The sequence below is a fragment of the Schistocerca cancellata genome, chromosome 4, assembly GCF_023864275.1.
Source record: "Schistocerca cancellata isolate TAMUIC-IGC-003103 chromosome 4, iqSchCanc2.1, whole genome shotgun sequence".
NCBI classification, from domain to species: domain Eukaryota; kingdom Metazoa; phylum Arthropoda; class Insecta; order Orthoptera; family Acrididae; genus Schistocerca; species Schistocerca cancellata.
Window position 1 is genome coordinate 367,731,812 of NC_064629.1, and position 17,834 is coordinate 367,749,645.

The following is a 17,834-nucleotide window of genomic DNA, read 5'->3' on the forward strand; positions in this document are numbered from 1 at the left end:
TAATCTGAACTAGGTGAGGAGTTTGGGCTTCTGGATGGTGAGGAAGGATTCCCCTTGATGGCACATGAACAGGTTGGCATAGAATGGTGCCATGCACCTGCACTTTGCTGTGCCACAGATTTGTTTGCAGGCATTGCCTTCAAAGGAGAATTAACTGTGGGTGAGAATATAGTTAGTTGATCATGGTGACCAGGAAGGAGGTCATAGGTTTGGACTCAGTTGGGCATTGGGAAAGGTACAGTTCAATAGCAGCAAGAACATGTGCATTGGGGATGTCAGTGTAAGGCAGGTGGCATCGACAGATGAGCAGGGCACTGTGTGGTAAAGAAACAACAACTAAGTTGCAACCACTATGCCATTCTACGTGGGCATGACAACTAACAAGCTGTATGCCCACATTAATGGCTACTGCGTAACTGTGACCAGGAGACAGTTGGATCACCTGGTTGTTAAGCATGCTGCCCAGCATGATGTGCATCACTTCAATTATTGTTTCACAGCCTGTGCCATTATTCCTACCACCACCAGCTTTTCTGAACTGTGCAGGTGCGAGTGCTCCCTGCAGTATCTCCCATGTTCTTGTAACACCACTGGCCTCAACCTTCGTTAGTCCCTGTCCTCCATCAATCTATCCCCTTCCCTGCTCCAATTCCAGAACTACAGAACCTCCTATGATGCCAATGCACACACTAGTTTTTCCCCCTTCTATACTTTTCTCTCCATTCCCACCCTCACCCCTCAGCCCCTCCCAAATGTCCCGACTGCACCTATCAGTCCCACTTTGTTCCCACCACGCTGCTGAATACTTCCACAAGCAGCCCTGCACCTTTCCCCCACACCTATCCTGCTATCCATCACTCGATGCCACCTCCTTATCCCCACTACTCATGCCAGATTGCTGCTCTCACCAGGCACAGTCACAGTACGGCCTGTGTGTATATTTCCTATTTTAGGAGGAGGCCTTTTGGCTGAAAGGTTAAATGTATAGCTGTCTTTTCACCGTGCCTGTCTGCGACTCAACATCTCCTCTACACAAACGATAAATCAATGTTTTTTAATACATATTAAGAATTTATTTGAACACAGTACAATAATAACACACTTATTTCACTCAGGATCTTCTAACTTGGCACTCAAAATCCAAAATACTTAAAACACCTTCTTCATTGTATTCTACATAATCTTCATCAAGATTGATATCAGTAAAAGTGCTATTATTCCTCTTTGTTGTTACAATCCAACCACCCTGAAAGTTAACACACAATGTATTAGTATTTTTCCAACAAAAATGTCAGTATCATAATTTATTATATGGCAACAAAAGTTCGGTGTATACAAAGACTGCTAATGTTCACTGTGAATTTTTCATTTACTATGATGTTCAGATGAATATAACAGTGGTTTTTTGTGCAACTACACAGCAGAAGGCCTCACTTAAGAGTAATGGATGACTTTATACAACCCAATGGTTTTTTACATTAACTCCCACAAGTGGAATTCAACATCTTAAGGGGTGCTTACCACCACCAATGTACGACTCTGAGACATCGTTCAAGTACAACCTTGCAAATTATATTCTTCATGGCCCATGGTTGGTTGGTTAAAGGGACCAAACCACTAGGTCATCAGTCCCTTTTTCCTCGAACAGACAAGTCTACATAACTGTACATTAGAGATGGCCTACTGCACAAAGCGCACGGGAAGAAAATTCCAAGGTCTACCAAAGATCAACAAAGACGAGATGTTGTTGTTGTTGTTGTTGTTGTTGTTGTTGTTGTGGTCTTCAGTCCTGAGACTGGTTTGATGCAGCTCTCCATGCTACTCTATCCTGTGCAAGCTTCTTCATCTCCCAGTACCTACTGCAGCCTACATCCTTCTGAATCTGCTTAGTGTATTCATCTCTTGGTCTCCCTCTACAATTTTTACCCTCCACGCTGCCCTCCAATACTAAATTGGTGATCCGTCGATGTCTCAGAACACGGTAGACGAGATAAGGGGCAAAAAAGACGAAAGGGAGATATAGCAAAAAAGGCAAGCAAGGTGCCCCAAGTGCAGAGCAGCCACAAGCCCTGAAAGAGTGCAATGAGGGGAAATACACCCCACCCCCCTCCCTGCAACTTACCAGACACACCCCACTCAAAAATTGTCTAGAACAGACTAGCAATGCAGACAGAGCATGAGAACCACAGATAGATAAAAGATGCACAAGGGCCAGGGTGGACTACGATGCCCGAAGACCTGCAGCCTAGTCTGGGCAGAGGAGGCAACAAAGTGATCTGCCAATGGGCTGATAAAGCTATGTGGCCCTCCCTTAAACAGACTGGTAAAAGCCCCTTTCGTGAGTAAGCACTGAGGCATTGTTTCCTAACACCAGCAGTAGCAAGTCAGGGAGATTAAGCATCCGCCGCAGGGCACCTAGGTTGGGACAGTCAGCAAAATGTGAACAATCATCAAACAGTAACCACAACAACCAAGCGGGTGGGTCCTCACAGTGGAGGACATGGACATGTGGCAGCCAAGTGTGGCTGATGCAGAGCCGGCAAAGGATGATAGAGTCCTAGTGAGGGGCCTGCATGGAGGACCTCCGCAGATTCGTAGTCTCCTTTATCACCCATAGTTAGTTTGGTGAAGTCAGAGTGTGCCATTCCACATACCAGATCCCTAAAACTTGATGGCGTAAGACCGATTGGACCTTGTGATAGGTCAAGACAAAGCTTTGGCCAAGGGATGCACCATCAAGGTGTACATGTATGTGGCTGGAGGAGAAGTGGTAGAAAAAACAACTGGAATTCAGTGAGGAGGTACCAGAGACAGGTTGCAATCATAATCCCTCATCTAGGCTGCTGTTGCGGGAGACGGATTTCTGTGTTTGTAAACAGCAGATGGTATTTAAGATGTTTAGGGGAGCTGTGAACATGTGTAGCATAATTGACAAACCATTGAAGAGTACCCAGCCTCCACATGTAAGCTGTTCGCAGGAATAGTTCAAAAGACACCTTCTGTAAGTCTAACCCCACAGTGGCGTATCTGATATAGTATCTACAATGCTGAGGGTGATACCAAACTGTAATACCACACTCCCAGGATGAAGATGGCATTGTATCAGGGTTTTGTAAAGCTGCAGATGGGTAGTGCAATCTGCACCCCAGCTGGTGTCACTCAGACAGCGAAGTGTACTAAGGTGCAGAAAAAACTTTTGCTTAAGCTGGTGAATGTGGGGAACCTACGTCAACCGAGCATTGAAGACCAGTCCTAAAAAGCAGTCGGTCCCCACCACACTGAGAAGTTGGTTGTCAAGGTAAAGTTCTGGTTGTCAGTGAAAGGTAAGATACTGACAGAAGCACATGGCATGAGTCTTGGCAGCTGAAAATCAAAAGCCATGGGTGGAGGACCATGCCTGCATCTTTTGTATGGCACCTTGCAGTCAATGTTTAGCAACACCCATGTTAGAGGAGCAATAGCAGAGTCAAAAGTCATCAGTGTACAGGGAGGGTGGCAGTGAGGAGTCAGCAGCTACTGTTAGACCATTGATTGTTATTACAAAGAGGGGCACTTAGTACAGAGCCCTGCAGGACCCAGTCTCTTGGATACGGGGAGGACGGTGGGAGGCACCAACCTGAACACAGAAAATATGATGAGACAAGAAGTTTTGTATAAAAATCCAGAGCTGACTCTGGAGATCTCACTTATTTGAGGTAGCGAGGATGTGGTATCACCATGTGGTGTCATAAGCCTTTATTGCATTTCAAAGAAGACAGCTATAAGGTGCTGATGTCGGGCAAAAGCTATTCAGATGGCAGACTATACATAAATCAGATTATCAGTACTGCAACGACCTTGGTGAAAACCACCCTGGGATTGAGCCAGAAAACCCCTAGATGCAAGAAGACAATACAGCCGCCGGCTCATCACATGTTCAAGAAACTTCCAGGGAATATTGGTGAGACTAAAAGGACAATAACTGTCCCTCTCTCGAGGGTGCTTGCCCAGTTTCAGTACTGAGATGATGATGCTTTCTCACCACTGTGATGGGAACTCGCCCTTGCTCCAGACACAGTTAAAGATAGCAGGAATTTGATGCTGACAATAGACTAATAGGTGCTTCAGAATTTGGTTGTGGATTCGATGTGGCCCTGGGGCTGTGGGGCTGTATCAGGGCAGTGTACTAGAAGACTGACGAATTCCAACTTGCTGAATGGAGCATTATTTGACTCTTGGTGGTGTGTAGTAAAAGGCAATTACTTTCGCTCCACCCACTGTTTCAGGACATCAAAGGCAGGTTGATAATTCTCAGATGCAGAGGCTTGAGCATAATGCAGAGCAAAATTTTTGGTGACGGCATCTGTGTCAGTGTAGACAGTGCCATTCAAGGGGATACCAGGCACATCTGCAGGTGTCTGGTATCTGTAGACACAGTTGATCTTTGGCCGAACCTACAAAGGAGAGCTACAGGGTCTGATGGTTGAAACTTACAGTTCCCAGAATTCTCACTTCCGTTGCTTTACTAGGTGGCAGACTCGGGCACAGAGCCGCTTAAAGGCAATGACATGCTCCATCGATGGGTGCCGTTAATGGCACTAGAGAGCCCGCCTATGTCTAATGGAATCTACGATTTCTGATGACCACTAAGGTACTGTCTTCCATCAGGGCGGTCCCGAGGAGCAGGGAATTGCTGAATCAGCAGTCCAAAAAATTATCTCCATGCAGCAGGGAGCCAAGGGCAACAGCAGAAGCGAAAGCAGTGACTGTTGAGAGTCCATCTGGGCAGGTGTCCATGGGAGTGACAGGAAGATCAGAAGTGGTCACTACCACACAGGTCATTGTGGATGGGGGGAGAAGACAAGGGCAGCAGAGGGAAAGATTAATGGCTGAGAAAGGAGCATTCTCAAGCAGAAGTCGCCCACAATCTCTACAGATGGTGGCTAGGGTTGCAACACAAAGACATACACTTGAACTTCAAACACTTGAAGCACCACATGGGGGGGGGGGGGGGGGGGTTAACATACAGTTTCAGATTGCATTTGTTCTAGCGTAACCACAAGTGCCGGAACAGGGAAGAAGAATGCAAGACCAGAGAAGGCGGTGAGACGACGACGGCCAATAGCGTGCTGACCAGGATGTCACCACGATAAGAGCGGCATCTAGCTGAAGTGAATATAAGCGTCGCTCCTGCCAGCCTAGGCCGGACATTATTACCACAGACAGTATTACCACAGACTAGCAGAGAGTGCTACAATATCAGTTATTAGTCATCCATATCCATTGCTTGTTTGGACTTTGTCTATAGTGAAGAACATTACTGTTTGCATGTCACCCATCACTTGCGACAGTTGTTCTAAATACAAAGCTAAGTATTGTCAAATTATTGAAATATAACTATTAATGTTATTTGTTTGAATTGTTGTATAGCAATCTGGGAACAAAGGATCCTTTAGTCACCCTATACAAGACAAGTGGGCAGGACCCCACAGGATTGGTATACCATTACATCAACCTATTCAGAAAATGAATCACCTTCAAAGGCCCACCTGAAGGCACCAGTAGCAACCCTACTGTCCTTTGCCCCCTATGATGGACACGATGTACGAATTGTATACCCCATCACTCCAACTTGGTGCGTAGCAATCGTCAGATTGCTCGAGGAAGTCTCTGTGGAAAATGACGCCCTGAATCATATTTAGACTATTATGAGGAGTGACAGTCACCGGTACGTCACTCAGCTTGTTACGAGTGAGCAGCACTCATGGCTGGGAAGGAGATACTGTTTTGATCAAAACTGACCCACTTTTCATTTTAGACATGGCTGCCATTCCCCCAAAATTGTCTTCTATGTTCTCCACAACGACGAAGGGCTTTGTGGCCGAGAAGGAATGCACAGAAACGAAGTAATGCTGCGAAGGCTGGGGTTCCATGGTAGCCAAGCACATACTCACAAAAGAGTTGTGAGCCCCCTGGGGAGGCGGGGGGAGCAAGACCCATGAGCCAGGGCTATCCCAGAGGGTAAATGAGGACACTAGACATTTCTTAAGGTGCTGCCAAAATGTCACATCTCTCAGTGCAACCACTGCACAACCTAAAGCTGCCTGTAAAAACAATGTCTTTCATTTCACATATCTTATTTTGAGATTCTTCACACCACATACTTTGTTCCCAAATACTTAGCATGCCTTCATCTACAGTAACCTTAATATTTCCCAATATCCACTTTCAAAAACTATGAAGTCCAACAATTTTTATAATACCTATTACTCTTATATTAAAACTTTTATATTGAAGGAATTCATTTACAGATGTCTTGTTTTGTTATATACAGCTCAGAAAAGTTCTATTCTTCTCATATCTAGGTGAGAAACCATTGTTCCAGGGGGAATGGTCAATATTCAGTGAGATGACAGGAAATATCATTCAGAGGAAAACAATCTACTAAAGATGGACTATCAAATGCATGCCTTATAGCTCTTAAGGTACGCACTTTCTAGCCCATGTTTACTGGACTTTTTTTCCTTGTTTTGGTCCATACTACCACCTCTCAAAATATGGAAAGCAAAGAGCTTGCAGTAGAAGAGGTTTGTTTTACAGTATTGAGGATGACGAAGAGCTCATGTATCTTGAGGTATGGCTTTTAGCATCCAGACTTTTTTGCTTTGAATGATCGTTCCTGTCATATCCCTGCATACTGACCATTTCTCTTGGGACGCCCCATATTGTCCAGCATGGTGTCAAATGGATACTATTGGATGATAAAATAATTTCCCATTCATTCCTTATATATAAAGTTGAAAACAAAACAAAAATCTTTTTATTTTTCTTTGTTCCTCTATCATATAACTTCAACTTTAAATACAAAAACACTGTAAATTTTGAGGCAAACAACAGTCATTCTGTTGGGTATTTAGGCATGCATTCATTTTAATTTTTCCATAGGGTAATAAAATACAAGGTACATGAAGTCCATGAAACATTTTTAAAAATTGGAATAGGTAAATGGTAAAACTTAACACAGTATATGATACAGCATGTGAAAGACAAACACAGTGATGGCAAGTTAGTTTGGAAAGCTCCTGGCACGGGCTCCACCACGCACAGTTGCTGAAAATATCAGTGAGCCACGCAGGGAGAGCTTCCTGTGTGCTAGAATTTACCCACTGCCAATTGGTAGTGAATATGTAAAGAGTTTTTCATGGCAAGTTTCACAAGACACCACCAGTTTAAAATAGCATTGTGAAGTACTACAAGAATATCGAAGATGATAGCTGGTTGTGTGACACAAAAAATTCAGGCCGAGCATGCTTGTCAGAATAGACAACGGACCGTGTGTGGGATGTGATGTCGTGAAGTTACAGAAACTTTACTATTGAGCTAGTGTAGAACTGAAAATCCACCAACCAATAGTCTGGAAAATCCTGAAGAATTAAGCTGTATAAATTGCAGGTCATCTACCACAGAAACTCTTAGACCTGCAACACCACATTGCAAAAAATGGCTCTGAGCACTATGGGACCTAACTTCTGAGGTCATCAGTCCCCTAGAACTTAGAACTATTTAAACCTAACTAACCTAAGAACATCACGCACATCCATACCCGAGGCAGGATTCAAACCTGCGACCGTAGCGGTCGTGCGGTTCCAGACTGTAGCACCTAGAACCGCTCGGCCACTCCGGCCGGCGCCACATTGCAGCAGCTGTTCTTACTGTCATTTTTTATATGCTGAGTCAGGGATGGGCATAACTGGACTACAGATTAGATGTGTGCTGTGTGATGAAGGGTGTAAAAAAAAAACTTTGAGACTTTATCTTTCAAATACTGTATCATTTGTTACATTGTTCTTGTCCATTGATCTGTACTCATTTTTCAGAATGTTTCATGGAGTTTACAAGTACGCCGTACTATGAATCAATACAGTATGTGAAAAAATCAGAAAGATATATCAATTCTCTGAACTGAAGAAATTTTCAGGAATTCCTTGTAGTCATTTTCACGGTTATAGAACATTCTGTGTGTGATATAAAGGTACAGAGAACCCCTCACAATATAGACATTAGATAGAGAAGTGAACAAGTAGCTGAACTTGCTTTCCTCTTAAAGTCCAGTTGGCATGCAGCACCACTGTGAGGGTGGAGAAGTGGGACTGAAGAGGGGGCCAGGTGTACTACTGTTCAGCGTTTCCCCCCACACAGTGAGTAGCTTTCTTTAACAACTGCACCGTATTTACTCCCATTAAACTTAGCACTTAATTAAATAAAAGTACTTACACCTGGTCTAATGCCAATCAATTCAATCCCACGACACTCAAACGTAGCAATAGGCTGGAAATCATTTCTGTTTCCATCATATGGCTTCATGGAGTCCTCCATAATAACTGAATCAAAAGAGAAAAAAATGCAATTTAAGTATTGAAATCAGAGACAGATTTATAATTCAGGTATAATACACAGAGGCCACCCATCCAAGTCCTAAACTACGTGTTACAGAACAAATAAGCTTAACAAATCATTTGTGCATTAACACGTTCACACTGGAGTGTAGTAGCACTGGTGGCTCACACTAGCTCTTCCTGTTGCTCATGCTCAATTCCACTAACTGTGCTACCAGCAATACAACAACAGGTGTATTACCTATCAGCTAGGCACAACAAACAAGTTTGAATAAAATTTTTTTTTGATCCTTCAATGGAGAACTTTCTGAACAAATGAGATGTCACATAATTTCTGATTAATTTAGTGTAAAATTATATGATCTCTCATTGGATTAAAAATATAAGTTCAATATACTGAAATAGTAGTCTTGAGTGTTTCAATAAGACCACTGCCCCATGGCAAGAAACAGGAAAAGTAGCATTGCCAGATGGAGGAAAGTATGATTATACGTTCCACCCCACAGCAGTAAACACAATTTGCAGTGCCACTGTGAATATGTTAATTTACACACAAATATAGAAACTAAAGTTTTTGCAAACACACACAGTCAAACTAGGATATGTGAGAAAACTCTGCTCCCACTTATAATAATGGGTCCCATCATTATCACCCCCTGAATCCTTTAAGAGGGAATACAAAGATCTCTGCAAGTGATATCACCTGTCCTTCAACCTGTATTATTAAGAGTGACTTTCAGGAAATGTGGGAAGACACCAACTTTATCCATACACATGCTTCATTTGTAATTTTGAGCTTATCATTGTTATATATCTACAAATTTGGATAAATTATAAGTATGTGGATAAAGCAGGTGATTGATTATTTGTACACATACTATGAAATGCAATCTATTGTTCTTGGATAGGTTACACAAAGACACATAAATTTTAGTTTCTGCATACATCTACATACATCCATCCATCCAGCCAGCCACCATATGATGCACTGCAGAGGGTATCCCATACCACTGTTAGTCACTCGCTTTCCTGTTCCACTTGCAAATAGAGTGAGTGAAAAATGGCTGTGTACACTTTTGTATGAGCCTTGATTCCTGTTAACTTGTCTTTGCAGTCCTGACATAAGATGTGTTGGTGGCAGTAGGATCATTCTGCAGTGTCACAAATGCTGGTTCTCTAAACTTCCTCAACAGTGTTTCACAAAAAGAATGCCCTCTTCCCTTCAGAGGTTTCCCCTTGATTTCGTAGAGCATTCTGTAATATTCACATGTTGATTGAACTTACCAGTAAAAATCTAGCAGCTTAAATCTGAATTTCTTCAATGTCTTCCTTTACTCAGACCTATTGGGGATCCCAAACAATCTAGCTGTTCTCAAAAATGAGTTCCAGAAGTGTTCTGTATGCAGTCTTCTTTACAGATAAACTACATTTTCCTAGAATTCTCTCAATAAACTGAAGTGGATCATTCGCCTTTCCTGCATCTGTTCTTACACACTTGTTCCATTTCACATTGCTTTGCAACATTATGCAGAACATTTTTATCTTTGCATTATGTCAGCGTTTCAGAAAACAATGACAAATTGGTTGACAAGTGTCAATTAGTAAAGAAGGTGTGTTTCATCTGAAGATGTCTGAGCAAAACAGTAAACTACCTTTGTTATGTGATAAAATGTGCATGTATTTGAAGATGTGTAGCTGCACAGTGAGTTACTAGGAAAGTTTGGTTTGCCTCAAACCACCTTTTATAAGACTGTAAAAGACAAAGGTTCCATGAAGTCTTGGTTCTCCGAGGGACACCGAAATACTTAGAGACTGTTAGTAAATATCCTAATGTTGAGAAGTATCTTGAAACTGGAAAAAAAAATTCATAAAAATATTCCTGCTCACAGATGAAAAACTTAACAATTCACAAAACAGGGAGTATCAAATTTTATAGCTAATAATGGTCGGTTTACAGGGAAAAGTAGGGGGAGGGGGGGGGGGGGGCGCACATACATTGCTTAAAAAAAAAAAAAAAAAAGAACCCATGTGAAATTGAAACACATGAATGGCATGTGTACTCAGTTAAGTGAAGACCAGCCAGTGCCTTTAGAAAGTGTACACTCCTGCAATGCAGACAACACTTAATGTCTGGATGGCAAACTTTTTCAACTAGCTCCCAGGTAAGATAAAACATTCACATTTAGAGGGGAAGAGCCTACAAATATACAGATATATCAAAACAAAGAAGCATAGGAAGCTGACAGAGTTCTAACAGTAAGCACACCATCTTACATATAAGTTATTACAGTATTTTACATTTAAACACATACTCTCTTCATGTTTCTCCTTTAAGCTTTACTAAGACACTTAGAGGTTTTCATTAATCTATGTCCAAATTCACTTCCAAATATAAGTGAGGAAAAATAAATCTCAGTCCCTTTAACGCTCTCATCCACGTTTCACTGTATCATAAAAAGAATCTTAGAGTCATTCGACCTGTGTGGTTAGATGACCACTAAGAGAGATCCCCTCTTTCACCCCTCCTCAAAGCAATGTTCACACACCACAAACATTTTAAAGCTAGTATTACACTTAGCCCACTGCAGTTTTTAAAAAGATTCTTCATGGAACGTAAGGAACACAAACAAGAGACCAGTCTACCAGAGTAACTGCCTTCATTGTGATGTTCTACATAGATAAAGAACATTTATATTTCATTAATGAAGTGTCATAAGGAGGAAATCTTTGATGCAGGACATTTCTTTCACCTTTTATTTTATTTTACATGGCTAGTTCCAGAGGACCAAACTAAGGAGCAAACCTCCCTGGTCATGCAGTGTTTCAGTACATGAAATTAACATCAGAAAAGTTAAAAACAGATAAAATTTATGTACCTCCTATGCAGATGATATCAAGATAGAATTTTTGGCATCAACAATAATTGTGATGGTTCCTCTTCTAAACGTCAGAGTAGCAGTCCTGTACTGTTTACAACATCACACATAATAAACTGGTCTATCCTTCAAACAAAAATGCTTTCGACAAAATTTCCAGTTGGGGTGATTAATGACAGCTAGTCCTAAATGTGGAACAATGTAAATTAATGTGGGTGAGTAGAAAGATCAAACACGTAATGTTCAGGTACAGTATTATTAGTGTCCTGCTTGACACAGTCAAGTTGTTTAAATATCTGGGCATAACTTTACAAAGCGATGCAAGATGGAACGAGCATGTGAGAACTGAGGTGGGGAGATGAATGGTCGACTTTGATTTATTGGGAGAATTTTAGGAAAGAGTGGTTCACCTGTTAAGGAGACCGTATATATGACACTGGTGTGACCTACTCTTCAGTACTGCTCGAGTGTTTGGGATCCATACCAGGTCAGATTGAAGGAAGATATCAAAGGAATTCAGAGGCAGGCTGCTAGACTTGGCACTGGTAGGTTCAAACAACACGTAAGTGTGATGGAGATGCTTCAGGAATTCAAATGGGAATCCCTGGAGGGAAGGCAGTGTTCTTTTCGAGAAACACTATTGAGAAAATTTACAGAACTGGTATTTGAAGCTGACTGCTGAATGATTCTACTGCCGCCAACATACATTGCGTATAAACCACAAAGATAAGATATAAGAAATTAAGGCTCATATGACGGCATATAGACAGTCGTTTTTTCCTCACTCTATTTGCGAGTGGAACAGGAAAGAAAATGACAAGGCTCATATGGAGTCATGTAGACAGTCGTTTCTTCCTCACTATTTGTGAGTGGAACAGGAAAGGAAACAACTAGTAGTGGTACATGGTACCCTCCACCGTGCACCATATGGTGGCTTGCATGCAGAGTATCTATGTAGATGTAGAGATATATCAAATGTAATTGAAAGCTCATTAGAATCCAAATAAACTTAAACAGTAAGTCTTTGGAAATACGGAAAGAAGTACCCTATAGCAATATGTTATATGGAGATCAATGCAATTTTAGTCCATTTATTTGATGATCCATGTATTTGATGATCTGACAGCAGTATAAAAGTGCCAACCAGATAAAAGTGCATGAATTCTGTCCTGTATCATAACATGTTTAATATAAAACTTGATGACATTTATAGTAATGAAACCAACTGATTTTCTATATACACAAACATAAACAGGCAAGAACTGACGAGTTCTCTAATGAAAAGTTCTAATGGTTTTGGCAACAAGAGACTGGATTGCTAACTTCACACTGCTCTCATGTAAATTGATTTTCTTGAAATGTTTAGCTGATCCTCTTCTGTGGGTAATCGGCTGCATCGATTTCCACAACTTTCTTCTCCGAAGAAAGAATGCTGGTTAGAGGAATTTAAATGACTCTCTCAATCTCTCTGCTCTTGAAATAATTTGGTACTCACATAATACTTTGAGTTCAGTTCTGGTATATTTTCATTTCCACAAAGAACAACGTCACAAGTTTCACATACGCATTCAAACTCTTGCAAGTCAACTGTGTCGTTAACCATTAGAATCTATTTTTTCCTCACTATTTGTGAGTGGAACAGGAAAGGAAACAACTAGTAGTGGTACATGGTACCCTCCACCATGCACCGTATAGTTACAATATCAAAGACAGGTCTTGCTTCTAGCAAGTATACACCAAGGATTAAGTAAGAGTCACTAGTCAAGTCCTGTCTCATTTGTCTATAATGATTACAATTATTCCATCACCAAGGAATAACACTAATTACTCCTACTTTGCATACAGCTTCTATGGTGCAAGCAGCAAACACTTGCAGGCATCGATCAACCGCCCCGCTTACAGTTTTCTCATAGCCAACTTCCCACCTGTACACACAAACTGGTGGGGCAGTAGATTCTTTTCCACTATTCCACACTCATACTTCAAATATCAGGTGTTCAAGATGAAGGAAAGACAGCCGCTGGTGAAGTATCAGTGCAGCAGCAGTGCAGTAGTGAGTCGCATATTTAGCTTTCATATTTGTTTTGTAGTTTGATTCTTAATTTCTTCCCGAGTGTTTGTGAGCTTGCATATTTAATTACACAAAATCCTTGCATATTCTCATATGTTAGAGGAGTAATATTGCTTATTGATAGCTGTAGAGTATAAATTCGCGGAGTCGTTAGATATCAGCAGAAGGATGGATAGGGTGTGTGCATGCTGCGAGCGGGCGCAGGAGGAACTGGCCACTGTTTGCGAGGAGCTGAGCGTGATGTTGGCCACGGTCAGCCGCATTCAGGCTGCTGCCTCGAGGTGCAGTGACGGCGGAGGGTCTGGCGCGTCGCTAGAGACACCCCAGGTGTCGCTTGGTGCGTCCGCTGACTCAGCCGCCGAGGCACCTTCTAGTGTACCCGGCACGTTGGGGCCGCCCTCACCTCAGGGTGAGTGGCGGACTGCAACGTGTTCGCGTCGCTCCGGCTGGCCTTGCACATTCATCCTGTCAGTGGGCAGGTGGCCGCTCCTTCAGCAGGGCCCGAGCATGCACACGGGGGCAAGGGCTTGCTGGTTATTGGGAGCTCCAACATTACGCGGGTGATGGAGCCCCTCAGGGAAATAGCGTACAGGGATGGAAAGGAATCCAACGTGCACTCGGTTTGTCTGCCGGGGGGCCTCATCCAAGATGTGGAGGCGGCCTTGCCTGCGGCTATCGAGCATACGGGGTGGAGTCATCTGCAAGTAATTGCTCACGTCGGCACCAATGATGCCTGTCGCTTGGGTTCTGAGGCGATCCTCAGTTTGTACAGGCGGCTGGCGGATTTGGTGAAGACCACTGGCCTCACACGTGGGGAGCAAGTAGAGCTCTCTTATTTGCAGCATCGTTCCCTGTGGTTGAACAGCGCAATTCGGAGAATGCTCAGGTAGCAAAGGCAGTTGCACTCATGGTACAAGAAAGATCGGGAGAATGAGGACATGCAAAAGTTAGCAGAGATTCGTGCTGCTGTAAAAAGAGCGATGCGCGAAGCATTCAACCACTACCACCGTCATACCTTAGCAAAAGATCTTGCTGAAAACCCTAGGAAATTCTGGTCTTACGTAAAATCAGTAAGTGGGTCGAAGGCTTCCATCCAGTCACTCACTGATCAATCTGGCCTGGCAACGGAAGACAGCAAAACGAAAATTGAAAATTTAAATTTAGCATTTGAGAAATCTTTCACACAGGAGGATCGTACAAACATACCGCCGTTTGAGTCTCGTACAGATTCCCGTATGGAGGACATAGTGATAGACATCCCTGGGGTCATGAAGCAGCTGAATAGGTTGAAAATAAATAAATTGCCAGGTCCTGATGGGATTCCAATTCAGTTTTACAGAGAGTACTCTACTGCATTGGCTCCTTACTTAGCTTGTATTTATCGTGAATCTCTCGCCCAACGTAAAGTCCCGAGCGACTGGAAAAAAGCGCAGGTGACACCTGTATATAAGAAGGGTAGAAGGACGGATCCTCAATATTACAGACCAATATCCTTAACATCGATTTGTTGCAGGATTCTCGAACATATTCTCAGTTCGAATATAATGAATTTCCTTGAGACAGAGAAGTTGCTGTCCATGTATCAGCACGGCTTTAGAAAGCATCGCTCCTGCGAAACACAACTCGCCCTTTTTTCACATGATATCTTGTGAACCATGGATGAAGAGTATCAGACGGATGCCATACTCCTTGACTTCCAGAAAGCGTTTGACTCGGTGCCCCACTGCAGACTCCTAACGAAGGTACGAGCATATAGGATTGGTTCCCAAGTATGTGAGTGGCTCGAAGACTTCTTAAGTAATAGAACCCAGTACGTTGTCCTCAATGGTGAGTGTTCATTGGAGGTGAGGGTATCATCTGGAGTGCCGCAGGGAAGTGTGGTAGGTCTGCTGTTGTTTTCTATCTACGTAAATGATCTTTTGGATAGGGTGGATAGCAATGTGCGGCTGTTTGCTGATGGCACTGTGGTGTACGGGAAGGTGTCGTTGTTGAGTGACTGGAGGAGGATACAAGATGACTTGGACAGGATTTGTGATTGGTGTAAAGAATGGTAGCTAACTCTAAATATAGATAAATGTTAAATTAATGCAGATGAATAGGAAAAAGAATCCTGTAATGTTTGAATACTTCATTAGTAGTGTAGCGCTTGACATAGTCATGTCGATTAAATATTTGGGTGTAAGAATGCAGAGCGATATGAAATGGGACAATCGTGTAATGGCAGTTGTGGGGAAGGCGGATAGTCGACTTCGGTTCATTGGTAGAATTTTGGGAAGATGTGGTTCATCTGTAAAGGAGACCGCTTATAAAACACTAATACGACCTATTCTTGAGTACTGCTCGGGCATTTGGGATCCCTATCAGGTCAGATTGAGGGAGGACATAGAAGCAATTCAGAGGCGGGCTGCTAGATTTGTTACTGGTAGGTTTGATCATCATGCGAGTGTTACGGAAAAGCTTCAGGAACTCGGGTGGGAGTCTCTAGAGGAAAAGAGGTGTTCTTTTCGTGAATCACTACTGAGGAAATTTAGAGAACCAGCATTTGAGGCTGACTGAAGTACAATTTAACTGCCGCCAACTTACATTTCGCGGAAAGACCACAAAGATAAGATAAGAGAGATTAGGGCTCATACAGAGGCATATAGGCAGTCATTTTTCCCTCATTCTGTTTGGGAGTGGAACAGGGAGAGAAGACGCTAGTTGTGGTACGAGGTACCCACCGTATGGTGGATTGCGGAGTATGTATGTAGATGTAGATGTAGATGTAGATGTTCCTAGAATTTACTCCGAAATTCTCGAAGCGCTACATATCCCTCCCCTCAGCCTGAACAAGCGATATTTTATACATAATCAATATGAACCTTAATATCATACATCATAACAATCTACATTTTAAAAATATTCAATTTCTACATAGATTTATATGCATATTTCTGTCATTCCGTATTACTTTTACTTGTGAACTGTGAGGACACTGACCTTAACTCCAATCATAAACTCCGGGTGTCATGGACACCTGAATATTTCATCCTTTATTCTAAAACTTCGTACTATGTTTTCTCAGTACGTACAAGTACCATTATTTATATCAGTCTGTAGCCTGGAGGAACTTTGGGCAAAATAAAACTGTTTTTGACACACCTAAAACCTAATAATGCTAGTGGTCTATAGAATCCAAACTTACCAGAATAATTCGTATCAAATTCTGTGAATTCTGTCACAATACTGTAATTTTTCCCTTTCGGGCCAGTACCTATACCTTACATATGGGTTGACCTTATGGGAGTCCCCCCTCCTTCCGTATCGGTAGGTACGCCCCTCTAATTTCCTGTTCTACTATGGTACAGGTCAATCCCCTTCTTGGTGACCCTGTCTTCACAGTATAGGTCAGCCTTCCTTCAGTCCGCCTATCTGCCTTTTATATTCAATAAATACTGGGTGTGCCCCTTTATCCTTCCTGAGTAGGCCTCATGGTTCATTGCCCTAGTATGCATCTTTATGTACACTATCATTAAATATTCTCTGGAAAATTTGAAAATCTACTTCACTTTTCACACTCACTCCTTAATACTTCATTTCATACCCTAGAGTTGCCCTTCACTTATCACTTCTATGTTTCCAGCATATACTTCATGCCTACATACATTATTCAATCTACAATATGCTTACTTAAGTTATAAGAGTCCCACTATCCTACAAGTCATCAGAATATTTGTTACTCTGACAATCCTTACTAATTATCACAATCTATTCCTCTCCAGCTTATGCTCTCCTTAATTTACTCATGCTTCCTTCTCAGGTGTACTTGATGTGTAGTTTATCTTTCTTACATATCTATGTATATGTACGATATAAAATCATCGTAGTCTTTACATATCTAAATATATTTCTTTACATACAGATACGCGATGTAGAACCAACAATGTGTTCATGTCTTTTGAGCCTCCTCCTCATGTATATCTGGTACAGACTTTTCATAGTAGATGTATACAGTATGACATAGAACCGTCACCATGAACAATGTGTGCATGTATCTCTAATGTACACATAGCTTTCCCCCTACAACCCTTGGCAGTTCTTACATCATTTCAATCTGTCCTTTTATTGTTTGTGTCTTCGTGTTTCATTGTGTGTATGCGTAAATGTGTCTATGTATCCTGATTCTTCGGCCTGCTTATATGAAATAAGTTGTAGGTTATTGGAAACCTCGGAAACCAAGAAGGCCTTCAGCGACAGAAGTGTTTAATATGAAAAGCGGGAAAGATAGGAAGGTACTTAAATGAGAAGTAAGAAAGGAAAAAGTAGAAATGGTTGCTAAGATTGAAGAAGTGAAAGAAGATAGCCCCAAAGACAGGAAACCCTTCCCATGGATCCCTACCTCATCGGTACTTTAGTGAGAAGCCAGAGGAGGTATGGTGTTAAATCATCTCCTACAGAACGGACATTCCCACCTTCACCCTTGAGGTCACCGAAGAAAATCTTAGCAACACTTACGGAACGGCAAATGGTGAA

The 17,834-nt window shown here is 42.1% G+C and overlaps 1 protein-coding gene across 3 annotated transcripts in view; it reads right to left on the bottom strand.

The window, feature by feature from the left end:
• Positions 1–1,062: 1,062 nt before the first annotated feature.
• Positions 1,063–17,834, bottom strand: part of LOC126184679 (UPF0587 protein v1g245604) — a 131,202-nt gene continuing 114,430 nt past the window's right edge. For 2 of the 3 annotated variants that reach the window (XM_049927170.1, XM_049927169.1), the window contains exons 4-5: positions 8,254–8,360; positions 1,063–1,246 (exon numbers count right to left, since the gene is read on the bottom strand). In XM_049927170.1, coding sequence (XP_049783127.1) covers positions 1,112–1,246; positions 8,254–8,360 — 242 coding nt within the window. In that variant the 3' untranslated portion in view covers positions 1,063–1,111. The remainder of the gene's footprint in view (positions 1,247–8,253; positions 8,361–17,834) is intronic. The other variant, XM_049927168.1, reaches the window with a different exon arrangement.